At 32.4% G+C, this 27,500-nt stretch overlaps 1 protein-coding gene across 1 annotated transcript in view; it reads left to right on the top strand.

Annotated features, from left to right (window-relative positions):
• The window catches only part of LOC133644067 (unconventional myosin-VIIa), a 92,870-nt gene that overhangs the window by 35,444 nt on the left and 29,926 nt on the right, over positions 1 to 27,500 (top strand). The window contains 16 exon segments of the mRNA XM_062038390.1: positions 1,712 to 1,930; positions 1,992 to 2,189; positions 2,254 to 2,466; positions 2,526 to 2,690; positions 7,042 to 7,216; positions 7,219 to 7,331; positions 7,412 to 7,572; positions 7,650 to 7,776; positions 10,399 to 10,518; positions 10,615 to 10,788; positions 17,517 to 17,744; positions 19,741 to 19,908; positions 21,624 to 21,741; positions 24,173 to 24,299; positions 24,368 to 24,528; positions 24,603 to 24,784. Coding sequence (XP_061894374.1) covers positions 1,712 to 1,930; positions 1,992 to 2,189; positions 2,254 to 2,466; positions 2,526 to 2,690; positions 7,042 to 7,216; positions 7,219 to 7,331; positions 7,412 to 7,572; positions 7,650 to 7,776; positions 10,399 to 10,518; positions 10,615 to 10,788; positions 17,517 to 17,744; positions 19,741 to 19,908; positions 21,624 to 21,741; positions 24,173 to 24,299; positions 24,368 to 24,528; positions 24,603 to 24,784 — 2,649 coding nt within the window.

A 27,500-nucleotide genomic window follows, 5' to 3' on the forward strand; every position in this document is an offset into this window, starting at 1 on the left:
TTTTGAGCAATGGCAGTTAAAAAAACCCACTAAAATTCACAAGATCCACAAGGGTCCCACTTAAAAAATGTTTTAAATATTATTTAGCATTTTCACTTTCAACACTTAAATCTCTAAATTAATCAGATTTATCCGTTGGTTATAAGTTATTATTTGTATGTTATATTTTGTTTGTTTTATGCCCATTTAGTAATAAAAAACATTGATTTTCATGGCAAAAACACAAAATGTGCAATATTTTCCCCCAATTTAAAAAAAAAAAAAAAAGTGTAATATTTGATGTGAAGTAATTGGAGCCTTAAATAGGTTAATGATTCTTAACAACATTGATTTAATCATTATTCTTTTTTGGACAATGACTGTTAAAAAAACAAAAAAAACACTAAAATTCTTGGGGATTCAAAAGGGTCCCACTTTTTTAAAAAAAAAAAAATATATATAATTTTTTATTTTCACCAGAAAATATTTCCAAGTGTAATATTTGATGTGAAGTAATTGGAGCCTTAAATAGGTTAATGATTCTTAACAACATTGATTTAATCATTATTCTTTTTTGGACAATGACTGTTAAAAAAACAAAAAAAACACTAAAATTCTTGGGGATTCAAAAGGGTCCCACTTTTTAAAAAAAAAAAATATATATATAATTTTTTATTTTCACCAGAAAATATTTCCAAGTGTAATATTTGATGTGAAGTAATTGGAGCCTTAAATAGGTTAATGATTCTTAACAACATTGATTTAATCATTATTCTTTTTTGGACAATGACTGTTAAAAAAAACAAAAAAAACACTAAAATTCTTGGGGATTCAAAAGGGTCCCACTTTTAAAAAAAAAAAAATATATATATAATTTTTTATTTTCACCAGAAAATATTTCCAAGTGTAATATTTGATGTGAAGTAATTGGAACCTTAAATAGGTCAATAATTCATAACATTGATTCTGACTCATTATCCCGCCCGAATGTAGCCCTCTGCTGGTTGTTCAGGGGAGTGTGTAGGTCACATTTATTTGCATCTGGTTTGTGGGAGGAATGTCTCATCGACACAAAAGCAAAAAAGCGATCCACATATGCAAATTCAATACAAATAAAAAAATAAAGCATATTTATATTCAAATCTCTAAAATATATTTACAAGTACACGTTTATTTATACAAATTCTTGATTTATTTGTATGTCACATTTTTATATTTATACATTTTATTTGTACATATTTTCAAATCTCAAAAATATATTTACAACGACGCGTTTATTTATACAAATTATTTGTATATCACATTTGTATTTGTATATTTTTTAATATATGCATATGTATTCATATATATATATATATATATATATATATATATATATATATATATATATATATATATATATATATATATAAGTTGATGTGAGACAATTCTACTTCCATAGAGATGGGCTCCAGCACCCCCCGCGACCCTGAAAGGGACAAGCGGTAGAAAATGGATGGATGGAAGGATTATTTTTGAGCAGTAACGGTTTTTAAAGCAAAACACCATCAGCTTTGTGTTATTAAAGCCAACATTGCAACTTTTTTTTGTTGTTACATTTCACCTGTTTGCTCTTTTATTCCACCTTTTTTTATGTAGTATTTTTAGGAAAAAATGACCCGTGTGCCGCAAATGGCCCCCGGGCCGGTTACTTTGGACACCCTTGGATTAGACCCCAAAACTGTTGTTTCAGGTCCAGAAGGGCTTCGCCAGGCTGCAGGCCCAGGTCCGCTCTCGCCAACTGCACCTGCAGCACAAGCGCAAGCGGCAGGCGGCCATCGTGCTGCAGGCCCAGGTGCGAGGACACCTGGCCAGGAAGGCGTGGCGGCGGAAGAGAGACGCCGTGGTCCTCCTGCAGGCGCACACCAGAGGCCTGCTGGCCAGGAAGACTCTCCGGAAGATGAAACGAGACGTAAGCGCAGGAGACATTTTCCCGACTGTCGCTATTTCCTCCTTTCCTTTGCGGTTCCTAGATGCACGCGTCGGCCAAAGAGAGGGAGGCGGAGCAGCGGGCCATCTTGGAGAAGCAGAAACATCTGGAAGAGGTGCTGAGGCAGATGGAAGCCAAAGCCCAGTCCGAGTCCATCACAGACCAGGAGGTGGACAACATCTTTGGCTTCCTTCCCCCGGTGGTCGGCGGGCAGGAAGGACAGGCGCCGGAAGGATTCGAGGTGCGGCGAGCGGAAGGTTTTGTGCCTGGAAGAGCGACGCCTCACATCTGTGTCTGCTTCCAAGAGCTTGGAGAGCAAGAAGGTTCTCCTGGAGGAAATCGACATCGACGACTTCCCCATCGAGGAAGACCTGCTCAGGGACGAGGACGACGACCTGGACGAGTACCCCTTCTCCAAGTTTGCCTCCATGTACTTCCAGGGCGCCGCCTCGCCTGAACACATCCGCCAGAGGCTGCGGCATCCTCTGCTCTACCACGAGGACCAAGGCGACGTCTCGGTAGGAACTCGCCGGCTCACACGCTCGCCTCCTCGCCAACCTTCTCCTGTCCTCACCAGGCCTCGCTGACGGTCTGGTGGATCATCTTGAGGTTCATGGGGGACCTGCCCGAGCCCAAGAGGCAGTTCCAGGTGCAGGGAAGTTCCTCGCGGGACCGCCTGCTCACCCAGGACGTGATGAACCGCAAGGACAGACGCCTCAGTCACATGGTGGGCCCGGACCAGGTAAAGTTGAGACCGAGGGTATCCGTTATGGGAGTCAAAAGTATCCTTACTTCCAGACCAACACGCAAAGAATACATCGATATCACGATATCAGGGTGTCATATCGATAATTATCTACATTTTTTAATGACTTATGGAAATAAAGAAAATATATGAAATATAAATAATTTTAATTCAAATTTAATCTTCCTCTGATTGGACAAAGGAGAAGGAGATGTCAACACATTGAACGCATCACAATAATATCTTAAAATGAAGGTGCAAAAAAAAAGGAATATGTAAAAAATGATTTTAAAATTTTAGGAAACTTTGAACAGTTTATTTAAAGTTTAGAAAATTAATAAAAATGAGTGCATCATTTTTAATTTTTTTTTTAATAACTAAAATATATTTAATAAATAATTATTGTATTGTTTTAACATGTAGTTTAATATTGTATTTTTTTAATGACTAATGTTCAATATGTTTAGATTACAATAAAACAGTACAAAAACGAGTAAGACAATTATTTATTTAGTACGTTTTTGACAGGGTTATTTTTCAAAGTTATGAATGAAGGCCCCTTTTTGTTTTAAATTAATGTAATATTACTGTGTATATAATGTAATGTAAACAAAATATTAAAATTACGATGAACACTTAAACTTCTTAAAATTCAGACGCAAAAATAAGGAATATGTAAGAAATGATTTGAACATTTTAGGAAACTTTGAACAGTTTATTTTAAAGTTTAGAAAAATAATAAAAATTAGGGCATCATTTTTTTTCTTTCCTAAAATGTCATATTTACTTTTTAATTACTGAAATATATATAATAAACAAAAAATTTAAACTTATATTTGTGTATTGTTTTAACATGTAGTTTAGTATTGTATTTTTTTAATGACTAATGTTCAATATGTTTAGATTATAATAAAACAGCACAAAAACGAGTAAGACAATTCTTTATTTAGTACATTTTTGACAGGGTTATTTTTCAAAGTTATGAATGAAGGCCCCTTTTTGTTTTAAATTAATGTAATATTACTGTGTATATAATGTAATGTAAACAAAATATTAAAATTACAATGAACACTTAAACTTCTTAAAATTCAGACGCAAAAATAAGGAATATGTAAGAAATGATTTTTACATTTTAGGAAACTTTGAACAGTTTATTTTAAAGTTTAGAAAAATAATAAAAATGAGCGCATCGTTTTTTTTCTTTCCTAAAATGTCATATTTACTTTTTAATTACTGAAATATATTTAATAAACAAACAATTTAAACTTATATTTGTGTATTGTTTTAACATTTAGTTTAATATTGTATTTTTTTAATGACTAATGTTCAATATGTTTAGATTATAATAAAACAGCACAAAAACGAGTAAGACAATTCTTTATTAGTACATTTTTGACAGGGTTATTTTTCAAAGTTATGAATGAAGGCCCCTTTTTGTTTTAAATTAATGTAATATTACTGTGTATATAATGTAATGTAAACAAAATATTAAAATTACGATGAACACTTAAACTTCTTAAAATTCAGACGCAAAAATAAGGAATATGTAAGAAATAATTTTAACATTTTAGGAAACTTTGAACAGTTTATTTTAAAGTTTAGAAAAATAATAAAAATTAGGGCATCATTTTTTTTCTTTCCTAAAATGTCATATTTACCTTTTAATTACTGAAATATATTTAATAAACAAACAATTTAAACTTATATTTGTGTATTGTTTTAACATGTAGTTTAATATTGTATTTTTTTAATGACTAATGTTCAATATGTTTAGATTATAACAAAACAGTACAAAAATGAGTAAAAAAATGATTTATTTAGTACATTTAAAAAATAAATAAATTCAAAGTTATGAATGAAGGCACCGTTTTTTTTTAAATTATTGTAATATTACTGTGTATGCATATATAATGTAATGCAAACAAAATATTAAAATTACAATGAACAATTAAACTTCTTAAAATGAAGGTGCAAAAATAAGGAATATGTAAGAAATGATTTTAACATTTTAGGAAACTTTGAACAGTTTATTTTAAAGTTTAGAAAATTAATAAAAATGAGGGCATCAATTTTTTTTCTTTTTTAAAACGTCATATTTACTTTTTAAATAGTAAAATATATGTAATAAATAAACAGTTTAAACTTATATTTGTGTATTGTTTTAACATGTAGTTTAATATTGTATTTTTTTACTGACTAATGTTCAATATGTTTAGATTATAATATAACAGTACAAAAATGAGTAAAAAAATTATTTAGTACATTTAAAAAAAAAAGTTTTTTCAAAGTTATGAATGAAGGCACCTTTTTGTTTTAAATGATTGTAATATTACTGTGTATGCATATATAATGTAATGCAAACAAAATATTAAAATTACAATGAACAATTAAACTTCTTAAAATGAAGGTGCAAAAATAAGGAATATGTAAGAAATGATTTAAAAATGTTGGGAAACTTTGAACAGTTTATTTTAAAGTTTCGAAAATTAATAAAAATGAGGGCATCAATTTTTTTTCTTTTTTAAAACGTCATATTTACTTTTCAATTAGTAAAATATATGTAATAAATAAACAATTTAAACTTATATTTGTGTATTGTTTTAACATGTAGTTTAATATTGAATTTTTTTACTGACTAATGTTCAATATGTATGGATTATAATAAAACAGTACAAAATTGAGTAAGACTATTTATTTAGTAAATTTTTAACAGGTTTTTTTTTCGAAGTTATGAATGAAGGCACCTTTTTGTTTTAAATTGATGTAATATTACTGTGTATGTATATACAATGTAATGTAAACAAAATATTAAAATTACAATGAACACTTAAACTTCTTAAATTGAAGGTGCAAAAATAAGGAATATGTAAGAAATGATTTTAAAATTTCAGGAAACTTTGAACAGTTTATTTTATGGCCTCTAATAAAATTTAGAGGCCATAATTTTTAAAAATTTTTTTTAAACGTCATTTACTTTTCAATAACTAAAATATATGTAATAAATAAACAATTTAAACTTATATTTGTATTGTTTTAACATGTAGTTTAATATTTTATTTTTTTACGAACTAATGTTCAATATGTTTAGATTATAATAAAACAGTACAAAAACGAGTAAGACAATTATTTATTTAGTACATTTTTAACAGGTTTTTTTTCAAAGTTATGAATGAAGGCACCTTTTTGTTTTAAATTAATGTAATATTACTGTTTTTGTAATGTAATGTAAACAAAATTGTTAAACCACATTGAATACCTACTAATATAATATTACTGTTTTTGTAATGTAATGTAAACAAAATTGTAAAACAACATTGACTACTTAACAATATAATACTGTTTTTGCAATGTAATGTAAACAAAATAGTAAAATTACAATGAACACTTAACAATAATCTCTTAAAATTAAGGTGCAAAAATAAGAAATATGTAAGAAATGCTTCATAAAGTGTAACAAAACTTTGAAACAAACTTTTAACATTTCATTTTAAAGTGTAGAAAATTAACAAAAATGAGGGCCTCATTTTTTTGTGTTATAAAACCTCATATTTGCTTTTTAGTTACTAAAATGTACTAAAAAAATATATAATAAGATAAACAATTTAAAGTTGGAATGTGTGTATTATTTTAATATGTAATGTAATATTTTTATATTTACTGACTAATATTCAATATGTTTACATTATAATAAAACGGTACAAAAATGACAACTTTTGACATTTTTAAATTTACATTTTAAGTTTTAAATGAAGGCAACTTTTTATTTAAATTAAATGTCATATTTCTGTTTTTATTTGTGTAGTGTTCCCAATATTTGTAATGAATAAAATGAAGTACAAAACATATAACAATAATAAAGGCAGCGTTTTTTATTTTAAAAATATGCAATACAAATTAAATACGGTAAAAATAAAGCAAAAAAGTAAAAATAGCGCAAAATGTTAATAATGTAATGAGAAAGGGCTGAAATGTTGATGAGGAGTAAAAAAATTGATTTGTCTTTAAATGTCTGTTTTAGCCTTTTGTTAATAACAATATTTTTAGTTTAATAAACGTGAACTGCTGTTGTTTTAGAATGTCAAATAGTTGACTATTTTTTTTTATCTATGAGCAGATTTAAAGTATTGTTAGTTTTGATCTACTGTGCGGTTATAGAACAATGAATCAGTGATGAGAAATACTTTTTAAAACAGTTTTTATAAGGTAGTGAATTTAAAAGTACACGGGTTCAGTTTTTAATTAGCATTGCGGTATCGAGAACCGTCCATTGGTATCGGTGTGGTCGTGGACTTCTGAAATCCGGGTATCGAGTAGAAATATGATAAAAGGTGACCTGTGTTTGTTGCAGCGGGTCCTGAGGAATAAAAAAGTCCCGCAGCCGTCCCCCGTCCAGGAGTCTTCGGCACCAAACAGGAAAGGGTCCATCTACGCAGACCTCCTGTCCAGAACCAAGAGAGCCGCTCCGAGCGAGACGGCCACCAACGCCAAGACGTACACGGTCCCCGAAGGCAGCCCTCGCGTGCGCATGGTTCCACCTTCACAGACCTGCTGTCCAGGAGAAAAACCTCCACCGTGCAAGAAAACGGACTCCCCAGATCCTCCTCCGGCTTCCGGAAGCCCTCCATCATCATGGAGGAGGTGAAGCCCACGCCGGGAACCGTTGGAATCCGGAACGTTTTTTTCACGTTTTTTCCGATGGCGCTTTTCTTGTTCCTCAGCGGGAGGATCAGACCGAGGTCACCAAGCCCCCCACCCTGCAGACGGTCCAGGAGGACGGCGACGTAATGATCGGGGAAGGACCCACCCTGGACCGACCTCTGACCTCTCTGGAGAAGCTCCACATCATTGTGGGCTACGCCATCGTCAGACGGGACCTCAGGTAGGTGGAGTTAAAAAAAAACACACCGCAAGGATGTCCGTGGTAAGGTCTGCTTGGTGAACAGTTTTTGTGTGCAGGGACGAGATCTACTGTCAGATCTGCAAGCAGCTTCAGGACAACAACAACCGCGGCAGTTATTTCCGCGGGTGGATCCTGCTCTCGCTCTGTCTGGGCGTTTTCCCCCCGAGTGATCGTCTTATCCGGGTGAGCACGCCCTCATCAAACATACACAGCTGGTTTTCTAGCGCTCTGCGTCCTATTACGAGCCATGGGTACCCCTTTGGTACTTTTAAAGGTATAGAATAGAATAGAATAGAATAGAAAGTACTTTATTGATCCCTGGGGGAAATTCAGCACCACAGTTCGCTCACAATAGACAATAAACACTTAGGTATTTTTTTATTTAAATTTAATTAATTTCAGCATTATTCACATGTGAATAATATAAAGACAGTCTATTATACAGCATTATTCACATGTGAATAACATAAAGACAGTCTATTATACAGCATTATTCACATGTAAATAATATAAATACAGTCTATTATACAGCATTATTCAGATGTGAATAACATAAATACAGTCTATTATACAGCATTATTCAGATGTGAATAACATAAATACAGTCTCTTATACAGCATTATTCACATGTGAATAACATAAATACAGTCTATTTTACAGCATTATTCACATGTGAATAACATAAATACAGTCTATTATACAGCATTATTCACATGTGAATAACATAAATACAGTCTATTATACAGCATTATTCACATGTAAATAATATAAATAAATTCTATTATACAGCATTATTCACATGTGAATAACATAAATACAGTCTATTATACAGCATTATTCACGTGTGAATAACAAAAATACAGTCTATTATACAGCATTATCCACATGTGAATAATATAAAGACAGTCTATTATACAGCATTATTCACATGTGAATAATATAAATACAGTCTATTATACAGCATTATTCACATGTGAATAACATAAATACAGTCTATTATACAGCATTATTCACATGGGAATAACATAAAGACAGTCTATTATACAGCATTATTCACATTTGAATAATATAAATACAGTCTATTATACAGCATTATTCACATGTGAATAACATAAATACAGTCTATTATACAGCATTATTCACATGTGAATAATATAAATACAGTCTATTAAACAGCATTATTCACATGTGAATAATATAAATACAGTCTATTAAACAGCATTATTCACATGGGAATAATATAAATACAGTCTATTATACAGCATTATTCACATGTGAATAACATAAATACAGTCTATTATACAGCATTATTCACATGTGAATAATATAAATACAGTCTATTATACAGCATTATTCACATGTGAATAATATAAATACAGTCTATTAAACAGCATTATTCACATGTGAATAATATAAATACAGTCTATTAAACAGCATTATTCACATGTGAATAATATAAATACAGTCTATTATACAGCATTATTCACATGTGAATAACATAAAGACAGTCTATTATACAGCATTATTCACATGGGAATAACATAAATACAGTCTATTATACAGCATTATTCACATGTGAATAATATAAATACAATCTATTATACAGCATTATTCACATGTGAATAATATAAATACAGTCTATTATTCACATGTGAATAATATAAATACAGTCTATTATACAGCATTATTCACGTGTGAATAACATAAATACAGTCTATTATACAGCATTATTCACATGTGAATAACATAAATACAGTCTATTATACAGCATTATTCACATGTGGATAACATAAATACAGTCTATTATACGGCATTATTCACATGTGAATAATATAAATACAGTCTATTATACAGCATTATTCACATGTGAATAACATAAAGACAGTCTATTATACAGCATTATTCACATGTGAATAACATAAATACAGTCTATTATACAGCATTATTCACATGTGAATAATGCTGTATAATAGACTGTCTTTATGTTATTCACATGTGAATAATATAAATACAGTCTATTATACAGCATTATTCACATGTGAATAATATAAATACAGTCTATTATACAGCATTATTCACATGTGAATAATATACATACAGTCTATTATACATCATTATTTACATGTGAATAATATAAATACAGTCTATTATACAGCGTTATTCACATGGGAATAATATAAATACATTATACATTTACAGTACATGTACACACCCAATGCTGACTCACTAGTGGGTACCGATTCACCTGAAATCATATCGCCTTTAGGTCGTGTCGCACTTTTCCACGCCAACAAAGCAAGTTAAAGTTAAAGTCCCAACGATTGTCACAAACACACTTGGTGTAGTGAAATTTGTCCTCCGCATTTGACCCATCCCCATGTTCACCCCCTGGGAGGTGAGGGGAGCAGTGAGCAGCGTGCTAATCAAAATTGGGGATGCCATTCACATGCTGCGGATTAGCATTAGCGATTTGACATGGCGATTTCAGCTCCTCTGAATGTGGTCATTGAAAACTACCACCGAGATGCGTGTTACAGCTGGTGTGTAGTAAGTACACAGACTGGCACCTTCAACGTAATGGCAAGGACTACTTCCAGACTACAGCAGAAAGAGAAACTCATCTTCACTTTTGGAATCCTGACCGTTTCAATGTTATGATCTTAATCAGCTCACTGTAAAAAGTTACATTCAAATATAAAGTATCAATGACTGTCACACACACACACACATATTTGACACATTAAAACAATACAGTTGTCATGAAATGATGGATATTTGCTCATTTCCCCGCTCTCCCTCCGACAGTACGTTCAAAGCTTCATCCGCTCGGCTCCAGGAGGCTACGCTTCGTACTGCGCTGACAGGCTGCGGCGCACCCTCATCAACGGCGGGCGAGGGGAGCCCCCCGCCTGGCTGGAGCTGCAGGTGATTGGCATGAAAATGTGACTGAAGAACTCCGGGATAGGCTCCGGCTTCCCCAAACACAGAACAGGACACCACGTTTTGGTTTTTGGTGCGCAGGCGACCAAGACGAAGAAGCCTATGGTTGTTTCCGTGACGCTGATGGACGGCCACTCCGTCAACCTGCCTGTGGACTCGGCGTCCACGTCCAAGGAGATCTGCCAGCTCCTCTCCAACAAAGTGAAACTGAAAGACACCTTTGGCTTCACTCTCTACGTGGCGCTGCATGAAAAGGTGAGGGCCGCACTCGGGGGACATTTTCATATTTTTCATTTTCAAAACCAATACTAAATATCTTGTAAACACTCAATTTTGCCGAGCTTTAAAGGTCCCGGGGGACCCAAAAGGGCCCCAGTCATTAAAGTGTTAAAAACAAGTCCTATATTAATATTGTTTTACTTTCAACGCTTAAATATCTATAGATCAACTTCAAACATATCTGTTGCTGTAAAGTTTACGTTTTTGGCAAAAAAAACGCAAAATTTTCCACAAAACATTTTTCTAAATCATTTATTTGATCAATAATTTACAAAAACATTGATTTTAACAATTACAGTTACAAAGAAATCCCACTAACATTTTCAGGGATCCAAAAGGGCCCACTAATAAGAATTTTAAAAAGTCATATATTAATATATATTGTTTTTATTTTATGTTTATTTGATCATTTTTTTTATGTTTTATGCCATTCCACCCCAAAGAAAACCCTGTTTTTTTTATGGCAAAAACACAACATATGGAACATTTTCCCTCAAACATTTTTCCAAATAAAATATTTGATCAATGATTTAAAACATTGATTTGAGAAATTACAGTTAGAAAGAAAATCCCACTAAAATTCTCGGGGATCCAAGAGGGCCCACTCATAAAAGTAATATATTATTCTTAAATTATTATTATAATTTTTTTTTTTTTTACAATGTTTTTTATGTTTCATGCCTTTCCCCCCCCCCAAAAAACCCTGTTTTTTATGGCAAAAAACACAAAATGTGCAAAATTTTCAACAAAACATTTTTCTAAATAATTTGTTTGATCAATAATTTACAAAAACATTGATTTGAGAAATTACAGTTAGAAAGAAATTCCACTAACATTTTCAGGGATCCAAAAGGGCCCACTAATAAGAATTTTAAAAAGTCATATATTAATATATATTGTTTTTATTTTATGTTTATTTGATAATTTTTTGTTTATGTTTTATGCCATTCCACCCCAAAGAAAACCCTGTTTTTTATGGCAAAAACACAACATATGGAACATTTTCCCACAAACATTTTTCCAAATAAAATATTTGATCAATGATTTAAAACATTGATTTGAGCAATTACAGTTAGAAAAAAAATCCCACTAAAATTCTCGGGGATCCAAGAGGGTCCACTTATAAAAGTCATATATTATTCTTAAATTATTATTATTATTATTATTTTTTTAAAAATGTTTTTTATGTTTCATGCCTTTCCCTCCACCCAAAAAAGTCCCTGTTTTTTATGGCAAAAAACACAAAATATGCAAAATTTTCAACAAAACATTTTTCTAAATAATTTATTTGATCAATAATTTACAAAAACATTGATTTGAGAAATTACAGTTAGAAAGAAATCCCACTAACATTTTCAGGGATCCAAAAGGGCCCACTAATAAGAGTTTTTAAAAGTCATATATTAATATATATTGTTTTTATTTTATGTTTATTTGATAATTTTTTTTTATGTTTTATGCCATTCCACCCCAAAGAAAACTCTGTTTTTTTATGGCAAAAACACAACATATGGAACATTTTTCCAAATAAAATATTTGATCAATGATTTATAACATTGATTTGACAAATTACAGTTAGACAAAAAAACCACTAAAATTCTCGGGGATCCAAGAAGGCCCACTTATAAAAGTCATATATTATTCTTAAATTATTATTATTATTTTTAATTTTTTTAAAATGTTTTTTATGTTTCATGCCTTCCCCCCCCCCCCAAAAAAACCTGTTTTTTATGGCAAAAAACACAAAATATGCAAAATTTTCAACAAAACATTTTTCTAAATAATTTATTTGATCAATAATTTACAAAAACATTGATTTGAGAAATTACAGTTAGAAAGAAATCCCACTAACATTTTCAGGGATCCAAAAGGGCCCACTAATAAGAGTTTTTAAAAGTCATATATTAATATATATTGTTTTTATTTTATGTTTATTTGATAATTTTTTTTAATGTTTTATGCCATTCCACCCCAAAGAAAACTCTGTTTTTTTATGGCAAAAACACAACATATGGAACATTTTTCCAAATAAAATATTTGATCAATGATTTATAACATTGATTTGACAAATTACAGTTAGACAAAAAAAAACACTAACATTCTCGGGGATCCAAGAAGGCCCACTTATAAAAGTCATATATTATTCTTAAATTATTATTATTATTTTTAATTTTTTTAAAATGTTTTTTATGTTTCATGCCTTTCCCCCCCCCAAAAAAAACTGTTTTTTATGGCAAAAAACACAAAATATGCAAAATTTTCAACAAAACATTTTTCTAAATAATTTATTTGATCAATAATTTACAAAAACATTGATTTGAGAAATTACAGTTAGAAAGAAATTCCACTAACATCTTCAGGGATCCAAAAGGGCCCACTAATAACAGTTTTAAAAAGTCATATATTAATATATATTGTTTTTATTTTATGTTTATTTTATAATTTTTACAATGTTTTATGCCTTTCCCCCCAAAGAAAACCCTGTTTTTTATGGCAAAAACACAACATATGGAACATTTTTCCAAATAAAATATTTGATCAATGATTTATAACATTGATTTGACAAATTACAGTTAGAAAAAAAATCCCACTAAAATTCTAGGGGATCCAAGAGGGTCCACTTATAAAAGTCATATATTATTCTTAAATTATTATTTTATTTTTTTAAAATGTTTTTTATGTTTCATGCCTTCACTCCCCCCCCCCCAAAAAAACTGTTTTTTATGGCAAAAAACACAACATATGCAACATTTTCAACAAAACATTTTTCTAAATAATTTATTTGATCAATAATTTACAAAAACATTGATTTGAGAAATTACAGTTAGAAAGAAATTCCACTAACATTTTCAGGGATCCAAAAGGGCCCACTAATAAGAATTTTAAAAAGTCATACTTTAATATATATTGTTTTTATTTTATGTTTATTTTATAATTTTTATGTTTTATGCCTTTCCACCCCAAAGAAAACCCTGTTTTTTATGGCAAAAACACAAAATATGGAACATTTTCCCACAAACATTTTTCCAAATAAAATATTTGATCAATGATTTATAACATTGATTTGACAAATTACAGTTAGAAAAAAAATCCCACTAAAATTCTCGGGGATCCAAGAGGGTCCACTTATAAAAGTCATATATTATTCTTAAATAATTATTATTTTTTTTTAATTTTTTTAAAATGTTTTTTATGTTTCATGCCTTTCCCCCCCCAAAACACCCCTGTTTTTTATGGCAAAAAACACAAAATATGCAAAATTTTCAACAAAACATTTTTCTAAATGATTTATTTGATCAATAATTCACAAAAACATTGATTTGAGCAATTACAGTTAGACAAAAAATCCCACTAAAATTCTCGGGGATCCAAGAGGGCCCACTCATAAAAGTCATATATTATTTTTAAACTATTATTATTTTTATTTTTTTTAAAATGTTTTTTATGTTTCATGCCTTTCTCCCCCCCAAAAAAACCCTGTTTTTTATTGCAAAAAACACAAAATATGCAAAATTTTCAACAAAACATTTTTCTAAATAATTTATTTGATCAATAATTTACAAAAACATTGATTTGAGAAATTACAGTTAGAAAGAAATTCCACTAACATTTTCAGGGATCCAAAAGGGCCCACTAATAAGAGTTTTAAAAAGTCATATATTAATATATATATTGTTTTTATTTTATGTTTATTTGATTATTTTTTTTTATGTTTTATGCCATTCCACCCCAAAGAAAACCCTGTTTTTTATGGCAAAAACACAAAATATGGAACATTTTCCCACAAACACTTTTCCAAATAAAATATTTCATCAATGATTTATAACATTGATTTGACAAATTACAGTTAGAAAAAAAATCCCACTAAAATTCTCGGGGATCCAAGAAGGTCCACTCATAAAAGTCATATATTATTCTTAAATTATTATTTATATTTTTTATTTTTTTTATATGTTTTTTATGTTTCATGCCTTCCCCTCCCCCCCCAAAAAACCCTGTTTTTTATGGCAAAAAACACAAAATATGCAAAATTTTCAACAATACATTTTTCTAAATAATTTATTTGATCAATAATTTACAAAAACATTGATTTGAGAAATTACAGTTAGAAAGAAATCCCACTAACATTTTCCGGGATCCAAAAGGGCCCACTAATAAGAGTTTTAAAAAGTCATATATTAATATATATTGTTTTTATTTTATGTTTATTTGATAATTTTTTTTATGTTTTATGCCATTCCACCCCAAAGAAAACCCTGTTTTTTATGGCAAAAACACAACATATGGAACATTTTTCCAAATAAAATATTTGATCAATGATTTATAACATTGATTTGACAAATTACAGTTAGACAAAAAATCCCACTAAAATTCTCAGGGATACAAGAGGGCCCACTCATAAAAGTCATATATTATTTTAAAATTATTATTATTATTATTTTTTTAAAAATGTTTTTTATGTTTCATGCCTCTTCACCCCCCCCCCCCCCCCCCAAAAAAACCTGTTTTTTATGGCAAAAAACACAAAATATGCAAAATTTTCAACAAAACATTTTTCTAAATAATTTATTTGATCAATAATTTACAAAAACATTTATTTGAGAAATTACAGTTAGAAATAAATCCCACTAACATTTTCAGGGATCCAAAAGGGCCCACTAATAAGAGTTTTTAAAAGTCATATATTAATATATATTGTTTTTATTTCATGTTTATTTGATAATTTTTTTTAATGTTTTATGCCATTCCACCCCAAAGAAAACCCTGTTTTTTATGGCAAAAACACAACATATGGAACATTTTTCCAAATAAAATATTTGATCAATGATTTATAACATTGATTTGACAAATTACAGTTAGACAAAAAATCCCACTAAAATTCTCGGGGATCCAAGAAGGCCCACTTATAAAAGTCATATATTATTCTTAAATTATTATTATTTTTATTTTTTTTTAAATGTTTTTTAATGTTTCATGCCTCCCCCCCCCCCCCCCCCCCAAAAAACGCTGTTTTTTATGGCAAAAACACAAAATATGCAAAATTTTAAACAAAACATTTTTCTAAATAATTTATTTGATCAATAATTTACAAAAACATTGATTTGAGAAATTACAGTTAGAAAGAAATTCCACTAACATTTTCAGGGATCCAAAAGGGCCCACTAATAATAGTTTTTAAAAGTCATATATTAATATATATGGTTTTTATTTTATGTTTATTTTATAATTTTTATGTTTTATGCCTTTCCCCCCAAAGAAAACCCGTTTTTTTCTGGCACAAACACAAAATATGGAACATTTTCCCACAAAACATTTTACCAAATGAAACATTTGATCAATGATTTATAACATTGATTTGAGCAATTACAGTTAGACAAAAAATCCCACTAAAATTCTCGGGGATACAAAAGGGCCCACTCATAAAAGTCATATATTATTTTTAAATTATTATTATTATTATTTTTTTTTTAAATGTTTTTTATGTTTCATGCCTTTCCCCCTCCCAAAAAAACCCTGTTTTTTATGGCAAAAAACACAAAATATGCAAAATTTTCAACAAAACATTTTTCTAAATAATTTATTTGATCAATAATTTACAAAAAACATTGATTTGAGAAATTACAGTTAGAAATAAATTCCACTAACATTTTCAGGGATCCAAAAGGGCCCACTAATAACAGTTTTAAAAAGTCATATATTAAAATATATTGTTTTTATTTTATGTTTGTTTTATAATTTTTACAATGTTTCATGCCTTTCCCCCCAAAGAAAACCCTGTTTTTTATGGCAAAAACACAACATATGGAACATTTTTCCAAAAAAAATATTTGATCAATGATTTATGACATTGATTTGACAAATTACAGTTAGAAAAAAAATCCCACTAAAATTCTCGGGGATCCAAGAGGGCCCACTTATAAAAGTCATATATTATTCTTAAATTATTATTAGTTTTTATTTTTTTTAAATGTTTTTTATGTTTCATGCCTTTCCCCCCTCCAAAAAAACCCTGTTTTTTATGGCAAAAAACACAAAATATGCAACATTTTCAACAAAACATTTTTCTAAATAATTTATTTGATCAATAATTTACAAAAACATTGATTTGAGAAATTACAGTTAGAAAGAAATCCCACTAACATTTTCAGGGATCCAAAAGGGCCCACTAATAACAGTTTTAAAAAGTCATATATTAATATATATTGTTTTTATTTTATGTTTATTTTATAATTTTTTACAATGTTTTATGCCTTTCCCCCCAAAGAAAACCCTGTTTTTTCTGGCACAAACACAAAATATGGAACATTTTCCCACAAAACATTTTACCAAATGAAATATTTGATCAATGATTTATAACATTGATTTGAGCAATTACAGTTAGACAAAAAATCCCACTAAAATTCTCGAGGATCCAAATATTTCTTATTATTTATGCCCTTTTTGTCAAATAAAACCTTGTTTTATTTATATGACAAATAATTATAGTAATAGTAATAATTCCTCCATCCATTATTATTTATTGAGCAATGACAGATTTCAAGTAAATAAACAGTTTTGTGTTATTAGCGTCAATATTGCAACTTTTTCTTGTTATATTTCTCCTGTTTGCTCTTTTATTCCAACATTTTTGTTGTTGTTTTTAGTCATTTTTAAAAAGAAAACTGTTTAAAAATGAGCCGGGGGGGCCACCCCTTGTCCCGTAGGTGTGGGCTCTGGGCAGCGGGCGGGAACACGTGATGGACGCCATCTCCCAGTGTGAGCAGGAAGTGAAGCGGCGAGGGGGCCAGGAGCAGCACGCCCCGTGGCGCCTCTTCTTCCGCAAGGAGATCTTCACGCCCTGGCACGACTGTGGGGAGGACAAGACCAGCACGGAGCTCATCTACAGGCAGATCATACACGGCTTGAAGTTTGGAGAGTACCAGATGGAGAAGGTGAGCTCTTCACTATTTTATCCAAACAAAACAAAAAAAACATGGTAGGCTACAAGGCTACTCGGAGCTGGCAGCTACACAACAGCTAAGCACGCAGTAGCACACAAGCTAGACATACATAGAAATAATATTTCGGCATTTTGTCAGTTCACTGCAAAAAAGTATCAAGCAATTCTAGTTGCACACTACTCACACATACAAAGTTTCCGAGGCAGTAACAAGCGTGTCCGCATCATTCGTCTTACTGCGTCATGAGTAACTTAATGAACGATTCATTTCTGTAGTAACAATTACCACGCCACTTCAACTTAAAGTCCATTCTAAATGTATAATAATAAATAGGTCAGTGTTTTTCATACCCATCGTTTGATCAATGATTTATAACATTGATTTGACAAATTACAGTTAGAAAAAAAATCCCACTAAAATTCTCGGGGATCCAAGAGGGTCCACTTATAAAAGTAATGTATTATTCTTAAATTATTATTTTTATTTTTTATTTTTTTTAAATGTTTTTTATGTTTCATGCCTTCCCTCCCCCCCCCAAAAAAACCTGTTTTTTATGGCAAAAAACACAAAATATGCAAAATTTTCAACAAAACATTTTTCTAAATAATTTATTTGATCAATAATTTACAAAAACATTTATTTGAGAAATTACAGTTAGAAAGAAATTCCACTAACATATATATAATAATAAATAGGTCAGTGTTTTTCATACCCATCGTTGTTCATTCTATTTATTCTATATTTATTCTGTTTTATATTTTAATTTTTTATCCTGTAAAGCGTCTTTGAGTACTCTGAAAAGCGCTATACCAAATAAAATGTATTATTATTATTATTTCACTTGATCAACTAACACTACAAAATAATATTGATACAACAAGGAGGCGATGAACTGCATCTCTTTATTAGCAAGCCAAAACAACAACAAAGACAAGCTGAACTGTGCTGTTCGCGTAGCTCTGCCAACACACGCGCGCACACACGCGGAAGTCCCTTGGGTGCCCTCGCAAACGATCAGAAATCACAAACATTCTTAACTTTAACAACTAAATTGCTACAATAATAAACATTTTAAAACGTAAAAAATCCACTTATAGTCGGTGTCAGGTTCAAACACTGAGGACATCTATTAAACAAGACAAGAAGCAAGGAATTAAACAGAGACAGAATTCAATTTAGCTCAATTGGGGAGAAACGCGTGGACACTGTACCCTTGCACAGTGTCGTCCCACGCTCTGACGAAAGATTGTTTGTTTGGACTTTCCCTGATTACATGGCAACAGCTGTTTCTAAGGGAGGGGGGGTCGTAAACAGCCATCGCCTTTGGTTACAAAACAGTTCAAAGAAAAGGTCGTACAACAGTTCAAAGGAAAGGTGCCTGGAGGGAGGTCCGGCCTTGCCTCCTCTCCGCTTTGTAGATCTCGGGTAAAGACAAAATCTTCCTGTGGCTTACAATACATCAAAGAAACCGACACCCTCATGTCGCTCCCCATCCTACACAGTGGAGTTTTACAAGCCTTTTGCTTGGTAGGATCAAAGACAGCTTTTGTCCTCTCGCAGGGTGAGCCGAACTCAATGTAACACAAAGTTTTGTGATAACTTAGATACAATTATTCTGACAGTAGGGGGGCGGGGCGGCGTGCGTTTGAATGTCCTCTTGGAAGAAGCGCCGCTGAACGACAGGTCATCTTCTCGTCCGCTGTGAAATAATTCCGCTTTGGCATCTTTTTCCGGAAAAGTCCGTTGTCGTCACTTTAAAAAAAAAACGGAGCCGTCTTCCTCAATCTCTTCAATACGAGCAAGCACAAAATGAATGAAGAGGCCATCTAAACGTTCATAAACCGAAAAGTTCAGAGGGGTTGGTAAATCGAGGTACTTCAAATGTAGCTCCTGCGATCGTAGTCTATGAAAAAAACTACATGGGGAGGTTGCCTACAGCCGCACAGACAACGTGGCACACAATCACAAAGCACTGTACTCGATACAGGAAGAGGATGTTGTCCAGATGGCTGCCAAGTACCTGTACATCCAGCACGGTGCCGACAACTCTGCGGAGAAGGCCAAGGAGGCGGTGCAGGCCTGCATCAGCAACTCGCTGCTGGAGGCCAAGTCCGAGGCCAAGTGGGTGCAGATGGTCAGCACAGCCCACGCTCAGGTCAGTGACATTACTCCAGGGGGTGTCCAAACGATCAATTTGGCCCGCGAGACGTCCTGAGTTCATCAAAGCATTGCACAGCATGTACTTGTATGACTCAATCCAAACAACCTTCCCTAGTCATGGTGCAAAAACAAAAAAATGCAACTAACACAGAAGACAACCCGCTCACTGAACTTTGGGGCTACTATGAAAAACATCCACACACCATAGCAAATTCAAAATTACATCCATTTAAATCCATTACAAAGCATGATGGGAAATATGTAAAACACTCCACACGTATCCATGTTGCATGTTTGCTGCATTTTAGCTGCTTGATATTTCTTATTGATTACAAAACTTTAGGAAAGTCGTCACAGAAGTAAACAAGGTAGGAGTCAAACTTTCACATACTCTTAATAAACAATTATATTAATTATACATCCATTATATTGATATAATATGTACACACACATACATATATATATATGTATGTATGTATGTATGTATGTATGTATGTATATGTATGTATATATGTACGTATGTATATATATATATATATATATATATATATACACATATGTATATATATGTATATATGCACATATGTATATATATGTATATATATATACATATGTATGCATATATATATTTATATATATATTTATAAATATATATGTGTATATATGCATATATGTATATATATGTATATATGTGTATACATGTATATATATGTATATATATGTATGTATGTATGTATGTATGTATATATATAATGTATATATATATATATGTATATGTATATATATATATGTATATATATATGTATATATGTATATATATATGTATATATGTATATATATATGTATATATGTATATATATATATGTATATGTATATATATATATATATATATATATATATATATGCATATGTATACATATATATATATGCATATGTATATATATATATATATATGCATATGTATATATATATATATATATATATATATATATATATATATATATATATATGTACGTATATATATATGTACATATACATATATATATATATATATATGTATGTACGTATATATGTGTATATATATGTATATATAAAAATATATATGTATATATATATGTATGTATATATAGAAATATATATGTACTAGTGCTGCAACTAACAACTAATTTGGTAATCGATTAATCTGTCAATTATTACTTCAATCAATCGATTAATAATTGGATAAAAGAGACAAACTACATTTCTATCCTTTCCAGTATTTTATTGAAAAAAACCAGCATACTGGCACCATACTTATTTTGATTATTGTTTCTCAGCTGTTTGTAAATGTTGCAGTTTATAAATAAAGGTTTATTTGAAAAAAAATAAAATAAAAATAATAATTACAATAAAATAAAAAAAGTAGCCTCTGCACATCCGCATAGCATAGATCCAACGAATCGATGACTAAATTAATCGCCAACTATTTATATATATATATATATATATATATATATATATATATATATATATATATATATATATATATATATATATATATATATATATATATATATATATTAGTTTACAAGCAGTCGGCTTTCGGCCCCCGGCCAAATGTTTTTATCCCAATGCGGCCCCCCAAGTGAAAAAGTTTGGACACCCCTGCGACTCCACATCCCTCTTGAAGAGCAGATCTTAGGTCAGGGTTTTGTCTTACTACTTCATCAGAGTTCTTACCTGAGCTCCCAGCAAAAGGCGGACTCTGTGAAGGTGGAGATTGTCGACTACGCCCGCCAGACGTGGCCCATCTTCTTCTCCAGGTTCTTTGAGGTGGTCAAGGTGTCAGGTAAGCCCCTGGTCCTTCAGCCATGTTGGCATTTAAGGACAGTAGTGGTTCCTCCCCTTGTAGGGCCCTCTAAGGGCATATGGTACTGTATGGGGGTTCATTTACACTCTGTTCACATACTTTTAACATTCATTGGGTACAAATTCAGTCTGTTAAAATAGTGTTTTAAAATTCTTTGTGTAAAAATTCACCCATCCATCTGTCTTTTCTCCTACTTATCCCTTTGTGTGAAAAAAATTATTCTACAAAAATTCTGTGTAAAAAAATTCAGTGGAAAAATATGCGTAAGTCAAGAACTACTTTGGTTAAATGACGACTGAAGCAATCGATGGTGTTTCAGGACCAGCCAATGGGTGCTTCAGTCCTAATGTACCGCAAATGGGTCTTAAGTTAATTTTTTTTCACAATTTTTTTTTTTTTACATTAATTTTATTCTGCAGTGGGTTTTTTTTACACTGAATATTCATACACTAAAAGGTTTTCACAGTGTTTGTTTTCTGCAATGATTTCTTTACACTAAATTTTTATACAATTAATTTTGACAGACTGAATTTTTTCACACTGCATTTTTTCACACTCATTTTTTTCTTCACTGAATCTTTTTAAACTGATTTTTTCTGCACTAATTGTTTTTTTTTACATTAATTATATTCTGCACTGTTTTTCTTTTACACTGAATATTCATACACTGGAATGTTTTCAGTGTTTTTTTTCTGCAGTGGTTTCTTTACACTGAATTTTTATACAATTAATTTTGACGGACTGAATTTTTTTTAAACTGAATTTTTTCGCACTCATTTTTTTCTTCACTGAATCTTTTTAAACTGATTTTTTCTGCACTAATTGTTTTTTTTACATTAATTATATTCTGCACTGTTTTTCTTTTACACTGAATAGTCATACACTGAAATATTGTCAGTGTTTTTTTCTGCAGTGATTTCTTTACACTGAATTTTTATACAATTCATTTTGACAGACTGAATTTTTTTTACACTGAATTTTGACGGACTGAATTTTTTTCACACTGAATTTTTTTCAACCAAATGTTTTTAAACTTAATTTTTTTACACTGAATTTTTTTCAACCAAATTTTTTTTAAACTTAATTTTTTTTACATACATTTTATTCTGCATTGGGTTTTTTTTTACACTGAATATTCATACACTGGAATGTTTTCAGTGTTTTTTTTTCTGCAGTGGTTCCTTTACACTGAATTTTTATACAATTAATTTTGACAGACTGAATTTTTTTTAAACTGAATTTTTTCTAAACTGATTTTTTCTGCACTTATTTTTGTTTTTCACTGAAATGTTTTTAAACTGATTATTTTTCTTTACACTGAATATTCAAACACTCAAATGTTTTTGAACTGATTTTTTTTTTACACTGAAAATTCATACACTGAAATGTTTTCAGTGTATTTTTCTGCAGTGATTTCTTTACACTGACTTTTGACAGACTGAATTTTTTTTACACAAAATTTTTCCTAAACTGATTTTTTCTGCACTAATTTTGTTTTTCACTGAAATGTTTTTAAACAGATTTTTTTTTTTGGCACACTGAATTTTTTTTTTACACTGAATTTTTTTTTAACTGATTTTTTTCCACATGAAATTTTTTGTACAGTGATTTATTTATTTTTACGCTGAATTTTAAAACACAATTTTAACAAACTGAATTATTGAACACAAAATATGCCCACGCATTTTTCTGTAGTTTGAAGTAAAAAAAATTTTTTATAAAAAAAAAAAATCAGTTCACAAACGCAAAAAAATTCAGTTACATAAACTCAAGTGTCCAAAAAAAAAAGAAGCTTTCGTAACAAAAACACAAATTAACTAACTCATCTCCGTAGTAATATGCCTTTTACATTTTCCTGAGGGAACTCTCCTGAAGGAATCAATAAAGTACTATCTATCTATCTAAAGCACAATATTTGCAATGTGTACCTTTCACGTTAGAACCGATACAGTACCGATACCGGTACTCGACGGTACCAATTGTTGGTACTTTAGTGTGTTATTGAGGTAATCAATAATAATAACAATCATTCATTGAACAATGAGCTGATAATAAGTACAGTTGTTATATCTTGCTTTCTTACAGTTCTCAGTATCATTTGCATTTAGTCAGGAAGTAGTCTTTGCCAGTAAGTCTTTTGTTGCGCGCCACAAAGTGTTTATACTGTAAGTAGTGTAGGTTTAGTTTAGTTGTACTTTTCATGAACACAAAATGGCTAATGCTAACCAGTAGCATGTATATGGCGTATTTCTTTTAAGTTAGCATGGAGCCAGCGCCTTTTGGAAAATGGGGCCTTGCTTTTGAGTGCTTTCTATCAGGCACACTTGCTCGGTTGGCAGTGGAAACGGGCGGGTGGCCACAAATGTGCCTGGAGTCCGGCACGGTACCAATGACCGAGTCCTCTTTGCAGGCCACCCTCTGCCCAAGAACAAGTTCATCGTGGCCATCAACTGGACGGGCATCACCTTCCTGGACGAGCGGGAGAAGAGGCTGCTGGAACTTTCCTTCCCGGAAGTCACCGGAGTCAACTCCACCAGGTAGGTGCGACGAGACACCATTAGACCCTCGCTCGGTTCCTACCCTAGTTCCGTCTGGTTCCGAGCAGAGAGGGTCAAGGCCCGGCCGTGTCCCTGCTGACCCTGAAGGGAGACTTCACGCTGAGCGGGTCCACAGCCGAGGACATGGCCAACCTGGTCACCATGTTCCTGGGCGGGCTGACCGAGCGCTCGCAGTACGCCGTGACCCTGAAGGAGATGGACGAGCGAGGTGGGGCGACCGCACACACACACCCCTGTCCCGACTAGGTCCGCACGTGCTCACTGAGTGCGTTCTATCCTCAGACGACCCCACGTTCCTCAACTTCAAGAAGGGGGAACTCATTGTGCTGCTGAAGGACAACGAGTTCTCTGAGAAGAGAGGATGGGTCAAGGGGAGGAACTCCAGCACGGAGAAAACCGGAGCCGTCCCCATGGATGCCATCTTGATTCTGCCCACTCTCAGCAAACCCACCAACGAGGTCATGGTACGGCTATGATACACCTTTTTTTTTATATATACCGTATTTCCTTGAATAGCCGCAGGGGCGCTAATTAATTTAAAACCTCTTCTCACTCCTGCGCTTACCAAAAGCATGCGGGATGGGCAAGCATGCGCTAATTATTTTAAAACCTCTTCTCACTCCGGCGCTTACCTTATCATGAAAAGCACATTTAATAAAAAAACATTATTATGGTCTTACCTTTACTTATAAATGATGTCCATGTGCAGCTGCTTCTGATCAAAGCCAGTCTTCCTTATCTTTCTTCAGTTTTAAAAGTCTCTGGAGATATTCCTTTAATTATTACCTCCTGCTTCGATTGAAAGTCCAGTTTAGAAAACCGTTTTATTTTAGATATGTAATCCTCCATGGTAAAAGTGCAAGCATGCTGCTTGTTGTCTTCTTCTGCAGCACCGGTCTTCTGCAGTACTGGTAGTCGCAAGAAGGATCACTAGCGCCCTCTACCACCAGGAGGCGGGAGTCACTTAATGACTCATATTTGACCCGGCGGAAGTGCCAAGCATGCGCTAATTATTTTGTGAAACGAGTTTGACCCGGCTGTAATTCTAGGCTGGCGAATACTATATTCCCGGCGGCAATTCAAGGAAATACGGTATACGCCGATTCTCAGGTTAGAGAATCCATCTGTTCAATCAGGGCTCGCTATTTTTTTAAACAGTTCTTCAGCATTCACAGGGAATTTCTACAGAAATTCGTTACTCAGTGGCCCAGTGGTTAGAGTGTCCGCCCTGAGATGGGTAGGTCGTGCGTTCAAACCCCGCCCGAGTCATACCAAAGACTATAAAAATGAGAGCCATTACCTCCCTGTTTGGCACTCTGCATCAAGGGTTGGAATTGGGGGTTAAATCACCCAAAAAATGATTCCCGGGCGTGGCCACCGCTGCTGCTCACTGCTCCCCTCACCTCCCAGGGGGTGAACAAGGGGATGGGTCAAATGCTGAGGTTAATTTCACCACACCTAGTGTGTGTGTGTGACAATCATTGGTACTTTAACTTTAACTCTATTGTTAGCATTGTACTGTTAGCATGCTAGCTTTTTAAAGCTAATTTTGCGCATATGTCATATTTTTTGTTACTTGGCGCCATCTGGGCAACGTGCTAACTGTTAGTGACGTGCGATACCTTTTGATTTTCTTTCCGAACCAGTACCGAGTAGAATTTGGTTCTTCGACATTCACAGGGAATTTCTACAGAAATTGCATTTTCAAGTTGTTTGCTAACATTATAGCATGCTAGATATTTTAGCCGATTTAGCAGATTTTCACCTCAGTGTCATATATTTTGGTATTTTACTATTGCTAACTGTAACCATGCTATTGTTAGCGTTGTACTGTTAGCATGCTAGCTTTTTAAGCTAGTTTTGCGCATATGCTATATTTTTTGTTACTTGGCGCCATCTGGGCAACGTGCTAACTGTTAGTGACGTGCGATACCTTTTGATTTTCTTTACGAAATCAATATAGAGTAGAATTTGGTTCTTCAACATTCACAGGGAATTTCTACAGAAATTGCATTTTCAAATTGTTTGCTAACATTATAGCATGCTAGATATTTTAGCCAATTTAGCAGATTTACACCTCAGTGTCATATATTTTGGTATTTCACTATTGCTAACTGTAACCATGCTATTGTTAGCGTTGTACTGTTAGCATGCTAGCTTTTTAAGCTAATTTTGAGCAATATATCATATTATTTGTTACTTGGCGCCATCTGGCCAACGTGCTAACTGTCAGTACCGTGCGATACCTTTAGATTTTCTTTCCGAACTAATACCGAGTAGAATTTGGTTCTTCGGCATTCGCAGGGAATTTCTACCGAAATTGCATTTTCGAGTTTAAAAAATAAAAATTATAAATTGTACTGGTTTGACGGGGAAAACTACCCAAATGGCCCCGGCATCCTTTGATATGTCATTCTGTGGCCCTCAGCCAGATACGTTGCTAACTGTAACCATGCTATTGTTAGCATGTTAGCATAGTACTGTTAGCATGCTAGCTCTTTTTTTTTTAGCTCATTTTGCGCATATTTTCTTACTTGACGCTATATTTGGCCAGCGTGCTAACTGTTAGCGTTTCAGTTTGACTCTGGCTCTTCGGCATTCACACGGAATTTCTACAGAAATTGCATTTTCCAGTTCTTTTGAAAAAAAATCTTACTGGTTTTGCGGGTAAAAAGTGCCGTATTTTAGTATTTCACTAACGCTAACTATAACCATGTTATTGTTAGCATAGTACTGTTAGCATGCTAGCTCTTTCTTTTAGCTCATTTTGCGCATATTTTCTTACTTGACGCTTTATTTGGCTAGCGTGCTAACTGTTAGCATTTCAGTTTGACTCTGGCTCTTCGGCATTCACACGGAATTTCTACAGAAATTGCATTTTCCAGTTCTTTTGAAAAAAAATCTTACTGGTTTTGCGGGTAAAAAGTGCCGTATTTTAGTATTTCACTAACGCTAACTATAACCATGTTATTGTTAGCATAGTACTGTTAGCATGCTAGCTCTTTCTTTTAGCTCATTTTGCACATATTTTCTTACTTGACGCTATATTTGGCCAGCGTGCTAACTGTTAGCATTTCAGTTTGACTCTGGCTCTTTGGCATTCACACGGAATTTCTACAGAAATTGCAATTTCCAAGTTCTTTTGAAAAAAAATCTTACTGGTTTTGCAGGTGAAAAGTG

The sequence above is a fragment of the Entelurus aequoreus genome, linkage group LG27, assembly GCF_033978785.1.
Source record: "Entelurus aequoreus isolate RoL-2023_Sb linkage group LG27, RoL_Eaeq_v1.1, whole genome shotgun sequence".
NCBI classification, from domain to species: Eukaryota; Metazoa; Chordata; class Actinopteri; order Syngnathiformes; family Syngnathidae; genus Entelurus; species Entelurus aequoreus.